This window comes from Syngnathoides biaculeatus, chromosome 9 (assembly GCF_019802595.1).
Source record: "Syngnathoides biaculeatus isolate LvHL_M chromosome 9, ASM1980259v1, whole genome shotgun sequence".
NCBI classification, from domain to species: Eukaryota; Metazoa; Chordata; class Actinopteri; order Syngnathiformes; family Syngnathidae; genus Syngnathoides; species Syngnathoides biaculeatus.
Window position 1 is genome coordinate 1,831,723 of NC_084648.1, and position 20,903 is coordinate 1,852,625.

At 42.7% G+C, this 20,903-nt stretch overlaps 2 protein-coding genes across 7 annotated transcripts; one reads left to right on the top strand and one right to left on the bottom strand.

Moving 5' to 3' along the window:
* Positions 1 to 693: 693 nt before the first annotated feature.
* Positions 694 to 16,090, bottom strand: rfx1b (regulatory factor X, 1b (influences HLA class II expression)). 6 transcript variants are annotated; one of them, XM_061829204.1, is made up of 19 exons: positions 15,950 to 16,090; positions 14,450 to 14,819; positions 10,259 to 10,356; positions 10,087 to 10,179; positions 8,278 to 8,354; positions 8,050 to 8,204; positions 7,913 to 7,983; positions 7,497 to 7,678; positions 7,303 to 7,422; positions 7,102 to 7,223; positions 5,719 to 5,837; positions 4,895 to 4,998; positions 4,674 to 4,825; positions 4,514 to 4,611; positions 3,333 to 3,482; positions 3,037 to 3,248; positions 2,812 to 2,965; positions 2,086 to 2,131; positions 694 to 1,999 (listed from the first exon to the last, which is right to left on the bottom strand). In XM_061829204.1, the coding sequence occupies exons 2-19, from the start codon at positions 14,790 to 14,792 to the stop codon at positions 1,824 to 1,826; spliced, it is 2,472 nt and encodes an 823-aa protein (XP_061685188.1). In that variant the 5' UTR covers positions 14,793 to 14,819; positions 15,950 to 16,090; the 3' UTR covers positions 694 to 1,823. The 6 variants fall into 6 exon arrangements, with proteins under 6 accessions (XP_061685188.1, XP_061685187.1, XP_061685183.1 ...); XM_061829203.1 differs by having other exon boundaries at positions 7,913 to 8,204; positions 10,087 to 10,176; XM_061829199.1 differs by having other exon boundaries at positions 7,913 to 8,204.
* Positions 16,091 to 18,205: 2,115 nt separating this feature from the next.
* rln3b (relaxin 3b) lies at positions 18,206 to 18,744 on the top strand. The gene is made up of 2 exons (XM_061830667.1): positions 18,206 to 18,383; positions 18,464 to 18,744. The coding sequence occupies exons 1-2, from the start codon at positions 18,209 to 18,211 to the stop codon at positions 18,742 to 18,744; spliced, it is 456 nt and encodes a 151-aa protein (XP_061686651.1). The 5' UTR covers positions 18,206 to 18,208.
* Positions 18,745 to 20,903: the final 2,159 nt, after the last annotated feature.

Consider the following 20,903-nt stretch of genomic DNA (forward strand, 5'->3'; position numbering starts at 1 on the left):
ATGATTTTTTTAACATCTGTATCAACGTTTCGTATCATAAATGACATTGAGATACTTCAAGCATTTTTGTGTTACCAAACATCAACAATAGTTGAAAAACCCATTACCCTTGATTTCTGATTCTAAAACTAGTTCATAAATTTCATGTGTCAATATCATGGGTGAATTAAAGATTTTTATGATTTCACAGTCATAATGGCCCTCTGACAGAAACCTGAACTACAATGTGGCCCGCGATAAAAATGCATTTTGACAGCCCTGATCTAAACGGATCCATTTCTTCATTATGCGTGTCAACTCCATGTCACCGGCAGAGATTGATGAATTAAAATGAAATTCATTTTTCAACTAATGAATTAGGATCATTTCCTGCATTACGCTTATAATCTGACGGCACGCTCGTGTGCCACGGCCACACCTGGTTGGGAATCACTCCAGTCAAATCAATATGCACACATTTGAGAAAGCAATCACGCAACCATTTAGTCAATGAGAATAAAGCTACGAAGATCATAGATTGTACAAAGGTCTTAGGAGAGACATCAAGAGGATTTCTTGACGCAAGATACAGCAGCATAAGCTCAAAGGTAGAATCCACATTACAGTATATGAACATGAATACATTTACCTTTGCTAAACCTCAACTTTTTTTTTTTTTTTTTTTTTGCTGTGGATTTCTGCCCAGACACAACAAACACACAAAATGTTTTATTAAGGGTTCTGTGAAAATCACTGAAGGTGGAACTGCTGATAAAAGAACCAATCCTGATATAACTTGTACATTGTGCTCTTTGTAAAGGGTCGGTCTCAAAACGCCGCACATCTCCAGGCCTGGTCCAACATCACATTAAAAATAGAGAGTGTAACTCTGTAGGCAAAGCACGACATATATCCTAAGGCAGTTATGGCCAAACAACATACAATTTGTATATATATGACACAAGAGGATAAAAATAAACTTTACCACAAAAAGCTGTACATCAAGTTAGTACACAGATAACCGTGAGTACAGTAGAGTAAGTGCTTCTGATAAGGTCAGGCTTACTCAAGATTTCTTTTGATTATGTTTGATTTGGTGAAGGAATTAGGGTGGGCAAAGGTGAGATCACAAATGGCTGATTTGCCAGACCCATTAAATGTGGCTCACATTCTTTTAATAGCTACAAAAGTTCATGACAACAAGGCTACTTCACAGAAACCCCATCAATGCAACAATACGGAGGATATAGAATACAAGCTCATTTAAGACAACAATCTCTCAAAGGCACAGCGTATCAGTTAGTTGACCAAATCACAAAACATACAGAAAGTCAATCAAATATGGCATCTGGAACCAACCACTTAGCCATTAGCGAGACCACAAAATCTAACTTTCCTGATGATCAAACACCCTGCATAGACATTGCTGAAAAGGCAATGTGAGTGATTTTTTTGTTATTTTTTTGTTTTAGAAATGACAAGTTTTTCCACATCATCTGGTCAGTGGTTAAGGCGGGGCAAAGGTGAATATATCGTGAATGTGAAGTATATCAGGTGACATTTGGGCAGGGCTGCTCACTGAATGTTCTGGGAAGGCACGGGGATTATACATGGATAGATGACAACAACAACAACAAAAATGCGAGTATGAAGAGCAAAGAATACATACATCATTGGCACGCCTATTTTCTTATACTTGCTCACACTGGACAAACACACCCAACACTAAGGTATGCTTTAGCAATTCAGAAAAGTACACGCGAAAAGGTGCAGGATGGGATGATGTTAAACCAAATGTGTGTGTGTGTGTGTGTGTGTGTGTGTGTGTGTGTAAGTGTGTTCCTCTAAGCAGGTGTGTTATGCGTGTCTGTCAGACTGTGCAGTCCTAAACCAGTCCTGGGCTGCTTGGCGGGTGGCTCCAACAGTTCCTTGTCTTCCAACATGCTGAGAGAGCTGGACTGCAAAACCAGATCTGCACCCTCCTCCTCGCTCTCCTCCTCCTCTTCCTCCTCTTCCTCATCTGAAGGACAAAAAGCAATGAGGCATCAGGAGGACTGGACAACGAAGACGTCAGGGTGAGCGCCACCACAAGTGTGACGATGTTACCTTTCTCGAGGTCTGGAGTAGATCGGCTCTTGGCGGTGCAGGCGAACTATATCACCCAAGTGGAACAACACATCAAAAAAAGGTATGGACAACCTACTAAAAAAAATGTTTATTTGGGTAAAAATTCAAAATGGACCGAGGATGCATTTGCAGGGGAACATCATTTCAACGTCTTTATACAGTACCGTTAAAAATAATAGCAGCCCAATGTGACTAACCAGATTAATCCAGGTTTGAACAGTCCTGCACTTGTGAACGCGCATGTCAATGTTTTACTACTTTTACTACTACTGGAGGGTGGGTACTGTTGATCGATTGTGATGTGTCATCTGGGTCAAAATGACGATGAAACACCAATTTAACCAGTAAATGTATCGTTCCATTGGTGGATCAAACCGGTTGCAAATGTGGCCATGCCGCTCCAAGGATGTGCAAAAAGTACTGAAACACTAAATAAACTGTTTGTAGTCTAAAGTTTAGAGAAAGTCAAATGAAGTTGAATAACAGGACATTCATAAAAACAGTTGCCAAACCACAGACGTGGGATTCAGCAGCGTCGCTCGGTGTGCAAAAGTATTCAGCAGACTGTTGATTTGATCTTGTGATTGAAATAAAGATTGGACTATATTGGAGCACTTTATGCAGAAATGCGAGGAATACACACAGTACTTTTTCCTCCCACTGTATATACAGGGGTATTATCGTCCCACATTTTCAGACACTCACTTCTCCCATGACTGCCACCGGGGTCTCTCCTTTAGCTTGAGCCACTCGATGCTCAATCAGGTAGTACATGTACTCGTCGTACAACAGGCGGATCAGGTGAAAGGATCCGAAGCTGGCAGCGCTGCGCAAGGTCAGGTCTCGAATGACCATTGAACTGGAGGTTGCAAAGAGAGGTTTTTACACTTCAGGAGTATCGCAGCGTGCATCTCCCCAGCTGCCTCTCACCTGTAGAAGGACCAGTTGAGCAGGAAGACCTTGGCGGCCTTTGGCAAGGCGACGGGGTTGGCCTCGTAAGGTTTGAGCACCTGAGAGACGACTCCGTCCAGCCAGGAGGCCCACTGCTCCAAGGAGTTCTGTTGCTGCAGGGTCATCTTGAAGTCTTGCTCAAGCCGCTGGACAATGCGGTCCTCACACTGACACACCCATGATGCTTGTTCCTGATGGAAGCAGCGCGGCGACACGGTTGGATGACATTGTTACGTTACGTTTCTCTTGTGCCGAGCCCAACGCCGCCAGCAGACCTGAACGTTGGCGAAATCAACACGGTTGAGGTCAGAGAGCATCTGGTTGATCTGGGCCGAGTTCTGGAGGACGGCACGGGCTGCCTGAGCCAGATGGTTCAGGCTGGTATAGCGACGCAGCGTTTGGGAAAAAGAGCCCACGCACACTACCTAAAGGAAAGAAGTCATTTGTTTGACACCAAACTTTCATTTAAGGGGGGACAAAAAAGAGACAAATCTCTGTTTTGAAGAGACGGCAGCACAGGCGACGGGTGGTTGGCACATCTGCCTCTCAGTTTTGAGGTTCGGGGTTCCAATCTCAGCTCCGTTTCTATGTTTTCCCGTGCTTGTGCAGCATCCTCCAACATTGCAAAAACATTCACTGAAGACAAGTGCCTGGAAAATCTATTAGCACCCAACTCAAATTCTTCTGTTTTTGCATACTTTAATGTTGAAGAGCAAACAAATGCAAATGTCAAGAGAAATATAACTCGAGTGAACTTAAAATACTCTTTTCAAAGAGTCACTTCATTTTTTCAAGGGAAAAAAAATTACTGTAATTTCCAGCCTCTAAGCCTAGACTTTTTTTTCACAGGCTTTCAACCCTGTGGTTTATGCGGTGATTCGGTGAATTTGTGCTTTTTTTTTTTTTTTCTAACGGCCGCAAGGGGGCACTCGAGCGGAAATGGTAAGCGTGAGACCGGTGGAATATATGTGGAGAGGAAGTGACTTTTACCAGTCCGGCGCTGTTAGCGCTCCGCTAGTGTGCAACTGCCGTGTCTCAGTGATTTTTACCAGTATGTAATTTTTGACCTGTTCGTGCGGTGCCAGCATTAGCGTTAAACTCTGTTTACCGTCTTTCTTTGTAAAAATCTCGTGTTTCAAAGTGGGTTTTAATGTGGACACATGCGGCTTTCACGCAGCTTCAGTGTATGTATGAACCAAATGGTATTTCCTTTACAAATGTACTGGGTGAGGCTTATAACCAGGTGCGCTCTGTAGGCCGGGAATTACGGTAATTCAGTTACCTGGCCCTGTGTGAAAAAGTAATGCCTCCCTAAACCTACCAAGAAATTGGTTGAGCAGCAGCAACAGCAGTATTTTGACCAATGACGGAATCTGTACTGCAACTTACGTACACGGTGCGAGTACTTGTTCTATTACTAAGAAAATAGATGTCCACAAAACAGTAGGACACAAACCTTTACGCGGACCATTTCTTCTGGGATGTTCATCATGGCACCGGACAGCCAACTTTCCAGACTCTTGGCAAAATTACGGATGGCCTGAGTTAAGGCACCTGAGAGGCAAAACATACAATAGGTGACTTTGAGCACCTTTATCCACCCCCCAAATACTTACTGGGGATTGGTCGCAACACATCCGGGATGAGGATCTCCACCAGCGTCTGATAGAGCAGATTGTCACATGCTCTCGTCCAGTGCAGTATGGGCTCAAATTTACACAGCAGCACCAGGCACGATTTTGGAAGACGTTTCTCCGACTCTTGGTGGCTGGAAGAGCACACGGCTCTTGTTTAGGAGCAGAGGTGGTGGGTCAGGTGTTTTACCTTCGACACTCACAGGTTGAGAGTTTCTGAGTTGCTGCCTTGGCTGAACCTCCAGAAGGACTTCCAAAGTGTCTCCACAAGCGTGAACTGAAGGTTCACCATCACATCCAGAACAGCCTGTTTGTATGAGAAAAAAAAAAAGTAAAACAAATAAGCTCAGGAAAAAAAAAAGTTGTATTTAAAAATGTGAAATGACACGCGGAATAAATATTGAACACATGAAGAAAAGGAGGGGCAATAAGTCATGGAAAGCCAAGACACCATCAAAAGTCTGTCACTAAACAGCAATTTAACCCCTTGTTAGTGCTTGTTATTCCGAATCGATGGCCTACAAAAAGGTCTCAATGCCAGGATGTGAGTCCTGATACATCTCATGATGGATAAGACCAAAAAGAGCTTTCATAAGACCATCACATAGTAATTTTTGCAAAACGTAACGATGGGTTTTGTTACAGCCGCTAAATGTTCCAGTGAGCACGGTTGGGGCCAAAATCATTTGAATAAATCTGCAAAAATTGCTGTGTATATTCATGAGGAGGAAAATAAAGAACTTGAAACATTTTCACAAATGACTGCAATATAACAGAGTGAAAAATTCAAGAGGGGCTGATTACTTCTGTCCCCACTATATGTGGTCTACGATTGGCTGGTGACCAGTTCAGGGTATACCCATTTGATCTGAAACCCTAACGTCTTCAGCGTACAACAACATCAAAGGAAATGCCCTTGCAGTTCCAATACTTTTGGAAGGGGCTGTCTGTGTGTGTGTGTGTGTGTGTGTGTGTGTGCGTGTGTGTGTGTTTAAGAACAACTACTCTGTGCTTCTCAATTGCCTACCTCACAGTGTTCCCTGTAGAGACTCTGAAAGGCCTTGAGGTGTTCAGGCAGGATCCCATCAGGCAGGCTGCGCGCTTGCAGATTCATGTCAACAAAATCGGGCAACGGACGTGATGCTTCTACACAAGATGAAGGACACTCTATAGTCACTACTGTACAGTCATCTGTTTTCAATCTATTGTGTCTATCTGTATATGCTGCAATAGCAACTTTGTCATACAGTCACAAGGCGTTTTATTAAGTACAAAAGGTTTACAGTAATCTAATGAGGAGCTACCTTTGAAATGATGGTCATTTTTTGGCACTGTCAGTCTCGTAGCACAGTATATCCTGTATACACTTGAGTGATACTCAGTTGAATGAACCAAACTATTAGAAAACCCTCTCAGTATGACGCGCTGCGAGTCTACACATAGTTAACTACGTGTAAAACCAGATACTTGTGCCAAGCACAGACAACGCGAGTGTCGTCAGATTTAAGACAGAAAACATTCAGTGTCTTGGCCAATCATTTACCAAAATTTCTCATGTATACTGTGCACCCTTGTATAATACACAGTCAAAGTTGAGCTTAAAATTCTGGGAAAACTGTTCTACCTATGTATAATGCATTTTTACAATGCATGATTTTGCGTCTTAACCAAATGATCAAAAAAAAGTCATCCGTATTTTATTTATTTTTTTTTTTTCAAAGAATTATTTGCACATCAAGCACTTTATTTGAACATGTAATACTTTTTTTTTGTTGTTATTGTCCTGTGGTCCTGCATCCCCACAAAGTTTTTTCCTGCTGCCTTGGACTGTTTCTTCCTGTCCCACCTCCCCAAAGATCTGTGCAATTGGACCTTGTAGGTGACAACACATTGATGATCGTGCAAGGTATGGTCGGTTTAATTGCCACCACTCAGCCAGTTCAGACACAGAACCAATTTATGACACCGTGTCTTGAAAGCAGAGACCATTGTGAACAACCAGAAAAGTCATCCGGTCTGAGTTATAGTCTGAGCATTAATGTGACAGTAACAGTGGTCCCCACCATTAAATACAGGGTGTTTTTTTTAATGAATGAATGAATTAATTCATGTCATGATAATTATCACACGATAACACTTTGGAGTTGGGAACTAGAACGTAACAGTCTGACTCCTGCTACGGACAAAATGTAAACTAACGAGTTACTGGAAAGATGCTACCCTGCTTCCTGACTACTGTTGAGGTGTGTAGTGGTTCTGGTGCGATGTGCAGTATAAATATATACAGGAGAGTCCAAGATGGGTTTCCTCTTGAGGGATTAAATTCAGTAAACTTTAATTTCTTATCGTTTAGAAATATACTATGAAAAACACCATAGGACACATTCAACTAAATGCACCAGTTACTCACCCAAGAACTGCTGGTACTGCTGCACTTGGGCTGAAATATCACACACTACTCCTGCCTGCTGCTGGGACATCCCACCTGATGTTCCATTTGTGATCCCCTCTGTTTTCTGAACTGCCTTTATCCTATTGGAAAGAACGCACCCGGGTCAGAGGAAACAGCCAGGGCCAGTAGGCTTGGAGAGCCCCAGCCCCACAAGGATACCTGTTTTTCTGTGAGAAAGGTTGCTGTCGCATTGCCATGTGCTGCTGTTCATCCATCAGTCTCAGCAGAGGGGACCCAGATTTGATCCTGAGTCCATAGTAGTGGTACTTTGAGTTCCCCCTGAAATAAGCATGCGAATGCTTACAACATGGTGGTGCAGAAGTGAATTACAGTAATGAGCATTCTGTACATACCGGGTCCCAAGCCTTCGAGTACGGAGGCCCATGAAGACAGACCTGATGAGTTTGCCGAAGGAGGCAGCGTTGACCGGCTCTAACTTCTGCTCCTGGCAGTGTAACAGGTAGTGGTAGTACAGGGTGCAGCGAGGTAAACTCACCCCCTCTGCACCTTCGTAGTTGTCACACAGCCACTGCACCTGAAGAATACAGCCAAGTCTTGCAATAACCACTGACATGCAGTACATCTGGAAAGTATTCACAGGGCTTCAATTTTTTCCCAATTTTGTCGTTACGGCATCATTCCAAACTTTAATAAATGCATTCCTTTGCCTCAGAGCATTAAACTCGACACGCCATAATGAAAACATGAAAAAGAAATTTGGTATATTTTTGCAATCCATTCATTAATTCAGATTAAACGGAGGACTTACAGTGGCTGGAGGGGCACGTGAATTTGGGCTGGAGTAGCTCTGTCCTCCTCCTCCTGTTCCTGCCCCTCCTCCTAACAAATAGGCCCCCTGGATGACATAACCAGTAGCACTCGCTGATGTGCCCCCGCCCGTGGCACCTGCTGCTCCCACAGAGGAGGAGAGAGTCTGCGAGGCCACCGAGCCGCTGATGTCGGACTCCGAGCTAGATGTGGCCTCATAGAAGTTGGAGGAGGAGGCGGGAGGAGTCTGGGAGTAGAGGGGCGAGTCGGAGAAAGAGTAGCTGCTCGGGCGGCTGAAGGGGGAGACGCAACTTATTGGAAATGGACAGCTGAAAGATGAAAAATGCAAATGTATTTGTCCCTCACATCGCGGACGTGGTAAAAGCGTTGTCGGTGCTTCCGCCGTCCACATACTGCACCTGGCCAGAGTACACCTGCTCCACCTTTAAACAAAATACAGAAAGAGGAGCTTTGACCTGACGTGCTATGTTTGCGACAACGAAAACTCAATTAGGACATAATGTCTGCATTTGGAATCACACCCTATTCCCTAGACTATTTAGTGCCCTAATTGTGAGTATGCAATTTTGTAGTGCTGTTTGAATGTGTAGCGAGTATAGGTTATCCCCAAAATAGTCCCCTCATGAATCACACAATCAATCTTGAAAAGTAGAGAAGAACAAATAGCTACTAGCAAAGCAATATATCCCATGATGGATTGGGCCATTTCACCTGTATTTTTGGAATACCAGCACAAAACAAATTCACGAGTTACATATAATATAGTTATATAGAGTTGTGACAAAATAAATGTAAAGCAAAAAGATCACAACAAAGATGGACATGAGCTTTTTTGTGGCGGTGGTGTACTGCTCAAGAACATAAGATATTTTAAGGAAGATTGTTGGTCCAACACCTGCCAATCAAGGCCCAAGTTCTGTTGAAGTATTCCCCCTACCAAAATATTGAGCATTAAGTGTCATCACTTTCTCTGAGACTCAGGCCACAGCTTGAAAAAGTGAATGAGGCAAGATTGCAACAGCACTTAGTGAGGCACAAATGAAAAACATACACGCACAGCGGTTGAAATAAGTATTGAACACGTCACAATTTTTCTCACGACATATACTTCCAAAGGTGCTATTGCACTGAAAATTCCGCAGATGTGGGGAACAACCCAAGTCATGAAGAAAGTAGAACAAATAACCTCAGCAATTAAGTTGCGTGTTGAAAATTTAAATGACACAGGGGAAAATGTCATGAGCACAGGAAGGAAAGGGATGTTGCAAAGAGGTATGGTATCAATAATGAAACGGCATGGTAATAATCAAACTGCAATTCCCTTGTCAAAGAAAATTAATATCAGCTGGTTCATTTCAACAATTGTTTTTTTCCGTCAATACTAGGTGCAGTGTTTACATTAATGAGAAGAAAAATGTATATACCGTAATTTCCAGCCCACAAGCCGCAACTTTTTTCCACACACTTTCAACCCTGCAGTTTATGCAATTTGTGCATTTTTTTCTAATGGCCGTAAGCTGGCACTCGAGCGGAAAAGGTAAGAATGAGACCGGTGGAATATATGTGGCGAGGAAGTGACTTTTACTGGCCCTGTTCGCACTGCACTAGCATTAGCACTGTGCTAGTGTGTTGCTGCTGTGTTACTGGCGTGTCTCAGTGACATTTACCGGTAAGTTTTATTTAAATCGACCCTGTTAGCGTTAGGACTAGCACGCCGTTGACGAAGCGCGGCACTAGCATTAAACTCTTTCTGTGTACCATTTTCTTTGTAAATATCTCCTGTTTCAATGTGGGCACTTGTGGATTTTACACAGCTGTGGGGTATGTATGTATGTACCAAATGGTATTTCCTTTGCAAATGTACTCTGTGAGGCTTGTAACCAGGTGCATTCTTGTAGACCGGGAATTACGGTATTTTAGCATCTGGCTGCGATATAACTGTGAAAAGTTGAAGGGGTCTGAATACTTCTCATAGCCACTGTACACAACTGTATTGTTTTTCAGAGGAAAACTGTTTAGAAATCAGCAACCAGCATCAGAACACAGGCGTTTAACTTTACAGGTTCTACTGTAAATGATAGTGTATGTAAGAAAACTATGACAGGCTGAATATTGATGGAGATGGAATCATTCTCATTCTGTTTGTTTGCTCACCTCCTGGTTGATGTGCACAGATGGGAGGTTGTTGACGTGTCCTGACTGAATCCTCTTGCCAGCCTGCGACACTGTTTGCAATACTGACCTCTGCTGGAGAACAAAGTTACAACGTCAACCAAAAACTACAGAGGAATTCATTACCCTTTTCTGCTCAAGCTCTATGTCATACCTGAGTGGTGGTCTGCACTGGCTGGACCACCTGTGTGGGAACACCTGGGGCAGGTGAGCTGGAGTCTGACAGACTGTCATTGGAATGAGCCGAACCCTCTGGGCAAAAAACAAGGAGCAAGAGAGAAAAAGAAAAACAGACTTAAGATGAGCAACAAAAAGGTCACGCACGCACAATGGGACCAGTCATGGCATGTGGCTTGCAATTTATAATAAAAGCCACTGCAGAACATCCCACGTAATTTGTTTATTTGGCCGATTCGATGGTGCCACAAATATACTCCTCCCTGCCGTATATCTTGCGGCGAGAACAACAGCCTCGGACAGCTAATCTCCTCTCCATTTTGTAAACACGCATATCAGATGCGAGAGGAAAACGAGACACATGAGGGATGTTGGCAACAGGATCGCACACTTGCTTTCAACCCGTTGCACTAACACGTTTCCAAATTTTGCTTATTGTAACATGACATTTGTACTTGAAATGTAAAAAGGCAACCCTTCACTCGTTTTTAAGATCAGATACAAACTTCTGATGAAAACTATTGTCTTCACATTTCTAAATGCTACCCTGCTGAGACACCTCGCTGAGACACCTGAGCTGACGCTGAGCTGCATCTTGAGACTTGTGGAACAAACCTTGATGACTTTCCTGTGAGGACAGTGATTGTATCACCCAATGGAATCACTTTCTCTCTCCCTCGCTCGCTCTCTGCTACTACTCCCCTCAGTTAGTGGCTGATAGACGTGATAGACGTTCTGCTGCTTCTAACTTGTCAATACATCTGAAACGAAAGCACAGCTGTACACAGATCTTGAAAAACGAAACGATGGGAGGGATTTTGAATGGGCCAACGTGATTATTGTTTAACAACACAAACAGTAAGTAACCTTGAGATAAGCCCTCTTGACAATTTGACAATGAAATACATACAGTGGTGTTAAAAAGTATTTGCCCACTTCCTGGTGTTTACCATCAAACACATTTTAATATTAGACAAAGACAACAAAAGTAAACACAAAATGCAGAATCACAAAATCCAAAGCGATACCACCCCATGTGGTAAGAGTGACTACCCCCTAAGCCTAAATCCTGGTTGGGCCACCATGAGCAAAAACAACTGCAATCAAGCGTCTGCTAACTTGCAATGAGTATCTTTCAGTGTTAAGGAGGAACACATCTCCGTAGAAATTTTGCAATTCGGCCACATTGGAGGGTCTTTCAACATCAACTGCATTTTTAAGGTCATGCCATAGAATCTCAGGATTCAGGTCAGGACTTTGACTAGCCCACTCCAAAATCTTCATTTTCAGAGGTGGCCTTGCTAATGCGTTTTGGATCATTTTACTGCTGCAGAATACAAGCTCGTTTTATCTCGAGGTCACTGACAGATGGCTCGACATTCTCCTTCAGACTCCAGAATTCATGGTTCCATTTATCACAACAAGTCTGCCAAACAGTACCAGACTACAACTTCCACATTTTACTGTTGTTACGATGTTATTTTTCTCCAGTCTAAATTTTACACCGGGCGGGACGGGATAGTGAGTCAGCTGGAAAGCGTTGGCCTCACAGTTCTGAGGTTCCGGGTTCAATCCCGGCCCCGCCTGTGTGGAGTTTGCATGTTCTCCCCATGGCTGCGTGGGTTCTCTCTGGACACTCCTGTTTCCTCCCACATCCCAAAAATATGCAACCTTAATTGGACACTCTAAATTGCCCCTAGGTGTGACTGTGAGTGTTTGTCTCTATGTGCCCTGCGACTGGCTGGTAAGCAGTTCAGGCTATACCATGCCTCCTGCTGTTGACACTTGGCATAGGCTCCAGCACTCCCGCTACCCTCCTGAGGATAAGCATCTAAGAAAATGGATGGATGGATGGATGGATGGATGGATGGATGGATGGATGGATGGATGGATGGATGGATGGATGGATGATTTTACACCAGATGTAATCGGTCACACTCCTTCCTAAAAAAATGTCTTTTATCACATCAGACCACAGAGTACTTTCCCAAAAGTCTTGGGGATCATCAAGATGTCTTTTGGGAAAATTGAGACAAGCCTGATTTTCTTATTGCTCAGGATGTTTTTGTCATGGAACTCTGCCATAGAGGCCATTTTTGTTCATTCTTTTTCTTATGCTGGAGTCATGAACACTGACCTTAACTGAGGCCTGCACTTTGGATGTTGTTGACAGGTTTTTGTGACCTCTTGGATGAGTTGTGGCTGCACATTTGGGATCATTCTGGCTAGCCAGCCACTACTGGGAAGGTTCACCACTGTTCTGTTTTCGCCATTTGTAGATCATGGCTCTCAATTTAGTTCCCTGGAGTCCCAAAGCTTTATAAACGGTATGTAACCTTTGACTTTTTTTCTCATTTGTTTCTGAATTTCGACAGATAATAATAATAATAATAAAAATGTTCATTTACCACCTGCATTCTGTATTTATTAGTGTTGTCCTTGACTAAGATTTCTTTTCTTTTTTTTTTTTGATAATGGGAAACAAACAAAATAAGAAATCAAGAAGTGGGCAAACTGTACTCAACTTGAAATAGGATATTACATTGAAATAAATCTGTTTCAATTGGTCTTTTCAGAGAGGCGAGACCTTTTAAGTTGCATGTATGTTTACACTCCATCCAGTGTAACCTGCCATTTTAACACAAATAAAAACAGATCTATAACTGTGCAAATGACACCTTCTACAGGACTGCAGTCAGTTTTCTACATTTATTGGCTGTAAGGATCAATTTCAATATGCACTGTTATCAGGATGATTGAATAGACCTTCTCTTTTGGAGGCAGACGAGTCCCATGCCCCCCCCCCCCCCCCCAAAAAAAAAAAAGTGAGCGTTTGTGGGTTAGATTATACGGTGTTACTTGACACGAGCAGGCAAAAAATATCCACTAACACCCAGACCTAAAATAAACATCCAGGAAAAGAACTAGCCTAGGGCCATATTCTTTCATTCTCTTCTTGATAAGAGCAGATTTTTGAAATGCCAAATACTTTCTTTGAGGGCTTGTATTATTTTTCACGTATTGACAGAACAGGCTATATTAATTTGGACCTCATCACAGGACAATACTTAAATGCCACATTAATTGCCAACTTTAGTTGCCATGGAGATAGATTTCTTAAAAGCAGTTTGGGAATGGCGCCTAGCTATTTCAGAAGCTTCATGATTATACCACTAACTCTCCAGCATAATCAAAAAAGAAGCTGCATTCAATCCCTCATATTTGTTACAATGTAACCTAGCAACCACATGCATCACATTATATCGTTGTGGTCTGCTCTTCTGCACGCAAAATCTTACTTGTGGTGACGATGGTTGTAATGACTTCACACTGTGATGACTAAACCTCATAACTACAAATTAAAATAGACAAATGTGAGAAAATAAGTGTTCAAACCTTTTCCTTTTGCCATTTCATGTTTTTGTACTAGCAATTATCATTTCTCATAACCCTTGTTTACAGTACTGACCGATTTGCTAGGAAGATAAAAGTGAATAATTATATCATTAACTGAAATGGTGGTGTCACTAAACATTTAGAATAACAGAATCATCATAAGTTTCTTTAGAAGAGGAAAAAGCAAGACATGAGCTGAGAGAAAGGGTTGTATTCTGCCCTCTTGTTAGCTTGAAATTAGTATGCAATTCATTAGTTTTTGCTACATAATTTACCAGAAATGTTGGTCCCAAGCACTAAGTATAGATTAGGGGTCACCAACAAGGTGCCCGCAGGCTCCACATAAGCCCCAAAGACCACATGAATAGCCCACGAGCCTATTCTAAAAGTAGCTAACCAATGAAGAGACATTTTTAAGTCCTACAAATGTTGAAGGGGAAATTAAAAAATGTTGAAACCTGCTGTAATTTAAAGAAATAAAGTGTTCCATATTGCTACCTAATGAACTATTTCCTACCTTGTTAACTCATTGTTGCTAATTATTATGTTGGGGCTTGATAAGTAAGAAGATTTCCAAAACAACTTTCTATTCTTAATAGAGATAATACCTTACAGAGCACAAATCAGCTATGATCAAGCCTTCATCTTAAACCCGGACATTCTCATGAGATTTGACTTTCGATGACGATCAACAAATCCTTCAAATGATGGTGCGGGCTATACAAAGAGTATGAAACTTGTTAAGTATTCAATAGTTTTTCAGGTTGCTCACCTGTAACTGTCACTATGATGTACTGGGGTGAGGTGTTCTGACCATTACTCTTCTGGGTCACAGTGTGCTGGATTTCAGGGTTTATGTAGTGCTGTGCGGCAGCAGCTAGAACCGCTGGCTTCTGGGTCTGACCCTGAGTAGGTGGGGCTTGGGTCGAAAGTGCATCCTGTCCAGTTTTGGCTGATTGGTTGGCTGATGCAATGCTTCCAGAGGTTAGTGGTAGTCCAGCCAGGAAGTGCGCTGCTGTTTTGGCGGATGAGGGTGTGGTGGAAGCCGACGTCGCTATGGTTACCGTATCGGTCTGCTGAGGCTGGAGGTCTTCAGAGTATCCAGAAGTTGCCATGGCAACCAATGCTTTGAGGCACTAATTCTGTTGATTAAAAGAGGGAGACGGGTCTCAATCGCGAATATCCTGTAACCATGTCTTTGACGTCATATCCACTTGTGTGTTATTGCTACATAGAGTCTGTGAGCCTGAAGAGGAAGTGGTTTTTTTTTTTTATCTCTAAAGCTTAGCTTTATTTTTTTGCTTTCCAGCGTCATTCCACTAAGGTATAAAATTAAGCAGCAATTCATTTTTAAAAGTAAGCAATAGCTATTTTGGACAAACGGTAACATACAGTAGTACTTAACTCCTAATTCCAGTGTGACACAGGCGAACTAATATTTACTGTAATTTTAACACATCTGTAACTAAGACAAGATTCACATTCATAGTTACAGGATTCAACCATTCGGGACTTTAGACCACCCCTACATAAAATAAACCGCTCCTGTGAGCAACCGCACTGTAAAAACGACGCGAAAATGATCACCACGCACATCGTGTCCACTGGAGTGAGTTCAATGTCACGCCAAAAAATAAAAAAATAAATAAAAAAACTTTCCTCAAGTTGTTTAACGGAATTCGGAACAAACAACTCCCAAACACGCAAGTTTACAAGAGATACAGGATTCGAGAAAGTGGATAATATAAGTGGGGTTGTAACTTGTGACAAAGCCCGCTTGCTTGAAGGTGTTTTGAGTTAGCGAGAGTGATAGCTTCTCCGGCTAATAGCTCATGACAGTGAGTTTCGTGTCGAGTGGAAACAAATGCTAGCGTGCCTGTAATACTTCAGCCAACACATAAACACGACTCGGAGCTAAGTGTGTTCCAAGTTACACGTGACAGTCCACATAAAGTGACTACGATAGTCGGAGGAAAGGTAGGGCAAGTCGCAAGCATTGGAACGCACCCGCCATCTTGTTCTCCGATCAGAGATCTGACATCGCCATAACAACCGCCTGCGCGCACACAAAAAAAAAGCGAGCAACCACTTTCATCACCGACATGCAGCGCGACCACGACCACCAAACGAGCACGATTGCGCTAACAAAAAAACAGGCATCCGTGCAACTTTACAGAGCACAATATAATAACAAAATATCATTTTAATTGGTTCACATCTTTTTCTTTTTTTGCCCGGTATTGTCATTTTTAGTTTTAGGTTTTGCGCTTACATTCGGGTTGTTGTTGACTCCCGTTGCTTGGCTCTTGTCGCCAGGACTACCGTGACTATGGCGCCTTGCCTTCACCGGGGCAACTGTTGCTACCCTCTCGCCTCAGCCCCGCCTATCACCACATGCTGATTGGACCGCTCGGGAGGTGGTCCTTGCGTCATGAAAAATACTCTTCTCTTAGTGGACAATCACTGCTGTCACTCTCCCCGGGGCCAAGCGTCTCATGACCAAGTCCAGCTTCAGTGCAGAGTCACCAGTTGACGTGTAGAAACCCTCGAAGGAAGAATAAAAGTCAAGTCGTACTCGCGGCCATCATGGGTGCCTTTAGTTGTTTTCTTTCTTTTATACTTATTGAAAACAAAACACCACCTAAATAACTTTTTTTTTTTAAATAGATTTTACTGAACTAGGGCGACTGGTTAGAGCGGTGGCCTCACATTTCTGAGGTCCATGATTCAAATCCCAGCCTCGCCTGTGTGGAGTTTGCATGTTCTCCCCGTACCTGCGTGGGTTTTCTCCAGGCACTCTGGTTTCCTTCCACATCCCAAAAACATGGGTGATTTGGAGACTAAAAATTGCCCCTTGGTGTGAGTGTGGGTGTTGTCTGTCCAATTTGGATCTTGTAGCATGTAGACTTTACATTTTTTTCATGAAGCAGCCAACCATCCATACATCCATACATTTTCTTAGCCATTTATCTTCACAAGGGTCGCAGGGAGTGCTGGAGCCTACCAAAGCTGTCAACGGGCAGGAGGTGGGATACCCCCTGGACTGGTTGCCAGCAAATCGCAGGGCACACCGAGACAAGCACCCACACTCACAATTACACCTATGGGCAATTTAGAGTGTCGAAATGATGGTGAATGTTTTGGGATGTGGGAGGAGCTTTTCGAGTTGAGCCACCCTGCCGTCTGTGAAGCAGCCATATTATGTTTATTTTTCATGATCTAAAACACTTCCCATATGTCTTAATGAAAGGTCTCTGACATGGTTTGGTCGAAATAAACCAAGAATAAAGAATAACAGCACACTTCCACTTTTAACACGGCAATTGAAATTATTTGGTTTTCTCATGCAAGTGAGCCACTGCTCACTGCTTCCCTGTACTATGGGGTGAGGCAACATGAGAATGGCTTTTGTCACGATGGTGACTAGGGACACTAAAATGCAACGATGAAGTGCTCAGAGCACCTAAGACAATGAAAGCATTTTACTTGTTAAGTTAGCACTACATAGCCACAAAATTACACATTTCAGATCTGCACATGTGGCACATGCAGCGGACACATTGGTCAATACAAATACCCCTACCACCATGTTGAGAACTTCACAAAACTTCCACAGCTTGTCAGAAGACAGGCAACACTGTCAGCTAAGACTAATTGCTAATCTGTGCTTTCAGCACTGCAGCTCTTTTGAACTTTTTGGCTTTACCAGTGTTTCAGTGTTTGTCGTCTGGCCATTGCTTGAAAGTGGCTGATGTTCGCCAAGCTTGGTTACCAATTCACGGGTAGAGAAACTCGCTGTGGGAAGGTATTATGTGAAACGTCCAAATTGTGATATCTCAATTTGGCAAAATTCAAAACTGCTTACTTGCAAACAATAGTTCAGAAATAGGCAGCCAACAAAACATTAGTTTGTTGCATAATTTCAATACCAATCTGATGGGTGGACATGAACTCCAGAGACCCAACTATTTGTACATAAGGAATTTAACATAGTTTACTATACTTTAATGACATTTTCAGTGCAGGATGATGCTTCTGACTTAGACCATCCAACACTGGAGAATAAGTATATGACAGTCATGTGTGTGCACAAGAGACAGGCCAAAAACAAAGAGTTGAGCAAAGATGTTGAGCATCCTAAATCCACGAGGCACATGGAGAGTGAATTCTATTCAGTTTTCTATTGAGAAGATAACAAGAGATATTGTTGTGCGTCCCACAAAGCACAACAAACAGTGAGGGCAGAAAGGGTAAATAAAAGGTCACAAGTGATTAGATTGCGCAGCGCTCTGTTGACATCACCTGTGGCATCATTTGCTATGCAATGACAACTTTTCTATTACTGGATGTGTATTGTTGCCCATAAAGGTCTCAGCTCTTATCTGTGGACATGACTAAGACTGGAGATGCTACTCTGAGAAACCGAGACATATATAAGACGCTCAAAATGAAACCGACCCGACCACTGACACCTGGTTTTGTGGAGCCCTTTTCAGTACTCTGAGACAACTACAGCAGATCTTTGAGCACCATGTGGAAGGCAGCACTCCTAACCTTGTGTCTATTGGTGGCCTTGGTAGACAGAGTGCGGCCAAATGAAGGCCATTCCTCTTTCTATGGAATGAAGCTCTGTGGAAGAGAATTTATACGTGCCGTCATTTTTACATGTGGGGGGTCTCGCTGGAGGAGAAGCATTGGAGACTCGGGTAAGATTATCTGTAAAGCGAAGTCAATCGTCTATAACAATGTGAATTCTTACAGAAGTTGTAATTTCTACTCCAATCAGGTCTTATTGGAGATGAGGCGTTTGACCAATGGAATGTAAATCCTTTCCCTCAAATGGCCAGCGAGCAGGATCCTACACAATCCAACGTCTGGAAGGATCCGTCATTTGATGTCGCATCTGTGGCTGCCGGATTCAGCCGCTCGGCTCGCTCGCCGATTTCAGAGGAGGTCCTGGAGGCTCTTCGAAGTGCAGATAGGAAAGGACGAGATGTAGTGGTGGGACTGTCCAATGCCTGCTGCAAGTGGGGCTGCAGTAAGAGTGAAATAAGCTCCTTGTGCTAAACATTGTCCACCCTCTCTTGCAGCAACTGTACTTTTTTTTTTTTTTTTACATCAAGATCATAAATTGTGTGACTATATGTTTTTTCGGCAAAGGTGAGATAAACTAATTTCCCGTGTATGTTCAATAAAGCTGTATGTTCTTGGTAAGAAATTCTCTTCCTCTTCTTTTTTGACATATTTCTTCCTCAAGAAAATGTCTGTCACTACAATCTTGATTCAGAACTGGGCATCTGAAAGAAATTTCTCAACAATGATTCAACTGTAACTGTCAAGCATAACTATGACATGGCCTGCAGTCAAACCACATAAATGTATAATGGTTAGGGGGGTGAGGGAATGCCAAAGTGTGCTTTGGATTTAAAGTTCCAGCATTTTGCTATTTGGACTTCCATAGACGGACTCTTTAACATAGATTTAATATAAAAGTGTCAATTTCATTTAAAAAAAAAAAATCCTTACCATATGCATGTCCAGAAAAGGCGCCTCCGACAGGTACTTCTGTTTGAGAGTTTTGTGTCCACGTTGTCAATATTTGGCCAAGACTGGCACTTTTTCTCTGAAAGGTTGCCACCATGTAGAAGACCCACTTGTGAGAGCAAGCTTGCTCTGAAGTGGAAAGGGAAGGCAGCAATCTTGCCTGGTGATGAGTCCGTCATTGAGACAATATTACATCCCAAATACAAGCAAATGTTGGTTTGACAAAGTATGTTCCCTTTCAGTTTAGTCATGAAACAAAAGGCAAAGCTTATGCTTGTGTTTTGTATAAATGCAAAACATTAAAATTGCATTTGAAATGGAAAAATATTACCCCTTTTTTTTAGGAAAGTGGTACAATAGTTTGCCTTTGTGAATGATAAATGCAAACAAATGCAACAGTAACATTTTCAACATTATGAATGGTTTTGATCTAAAAACAGTAAACACGGCTTTTGTTATTGCTTTTGGCTCAATCTAAAGAGCCTGGAAGATCGACTGGAAGTTTTCTTTGTATGGGTATGTTATTATTTCTTTGAGTAATAGCCAGAAGCTGAATTGCACTATCACAAGGACCTAGTGCGGCTAGAAAGTGAGGGAGGTGGACTTTTTGTCCCTTAGATATTACAATTAAAAGTCAAGGAAAATGCGTGGCAAAGCTTTCATGGGCCAGATTATGATAAAGAGAGCCAGATTTAGCACACAGGCCTTAAACTGAACAAAGGTGTGCTGGGGGGATTATTCCATTTATTTTCTCCATTGCTTATTGTCACTAGTCTCATGGGTAAGCTGGAGCCTATCCCACCTGACTTTGAGCGAGAGGCAGGGTACAGACTAAATTGGTCGCCAGCCAACTGCAGACAAACAACCATTCACATTCACAACAAGAGGGACAATTTGGAGGCTTCACTTAACCCAGGAAACATGTTTTTGGAATGTGGGAGTTGCAGGAAGATGCAGTACCTGAAGAAAACCCGCAGAGAACCTCCAACCACTCGTCTTCCATTCGGCCAAGACAAGACCAGTACATTGAAAATCTATGCACCCTTTGTGACCAACCTTTTTCACCTGTCACACAATGAGAATATGATGCAAGCTTCCCAATTCCATTATTTATGGTCCGTGTATAGTGTCCACTATGACGAAGGAAATTTTTAAAAATATCATTTAATGCAGCGGCACGGTCCACTGGCCTCTTGGTTCTGAGGACCGGGCTTCGAATCCCAGCCCCGCCTGTGTGGAGTTTGCGTGTTCTCCCCGTGCCTGCGTGGGTTTTCTCCGGGAACTGCGGTTTCCTCCCATATCCCCAAAACATGCATTAATTGGAGATCCTAAATTGGCTCAATGTATGATTGTGAGTGTGACTGTTGTCTGTCTCCATGTGACCTGCGATTGGCTCTCAACCAGGTCACGGGGTACCCTGCCTCCTGCCCAATGACAGCCGGGATTGGCTCCACCATCCCCGCGACCCTCATGAGGCTAAGCGGCTCAGAAAATGGATAGATGAATGGATCAGTTAATGCAGAGATTATGAATGAGTGCACTGTATATTTTAGGGGGAGGGGGGCACATGAGCTCAAAGCATACCATAAATGCATACCATAATTGTGAAAAAAAAAATAATAAAACCACAAATATTTAAATGAAAGACAGAGAGGCTATGTAAGTCTCACGCCCAAAACGAA

Excerpts from the sequence above, each read along its gene's own strand:
- rln3b (XM_061830667.1), top strand. The coding sequence starts at position 18,209 with ATGTGGAAGGCAGCACTCCTAACCTTGTGTCTATTGGTGGCCTTGGTA. Across the intron at positions 18,384-18,463 it reads GAGAAGCATTGGAGACTCGG|GTCTTATTGGAGATGAGGCG; the intron begins GTAAGATTATCT and ends TACTCCAATCAG.
- rfx1b (XM_061829199.1), bottom strand. The coding sequence starts at position 14,792 with ATGGCAACTTCTGGATACTCTGAAGACCTCCAGCCTCAGCAGACCGAT. Across the intron at positions 10,357-14,449 it reads CATCATAGTGACAGTTACAG|AGGGTTCGGCTCATTCCAAT; the intron begins GTGAGCAACCTG and ends TTTTTTGCCCAG. Across the intron at positions 4,999-5,718 it reads TCTACAGGGAACACTGTGAG|GCTGTTCTGGATGTGATGGT; the intron begins GTAGGCAATTGA and ends TCATACAAACAG.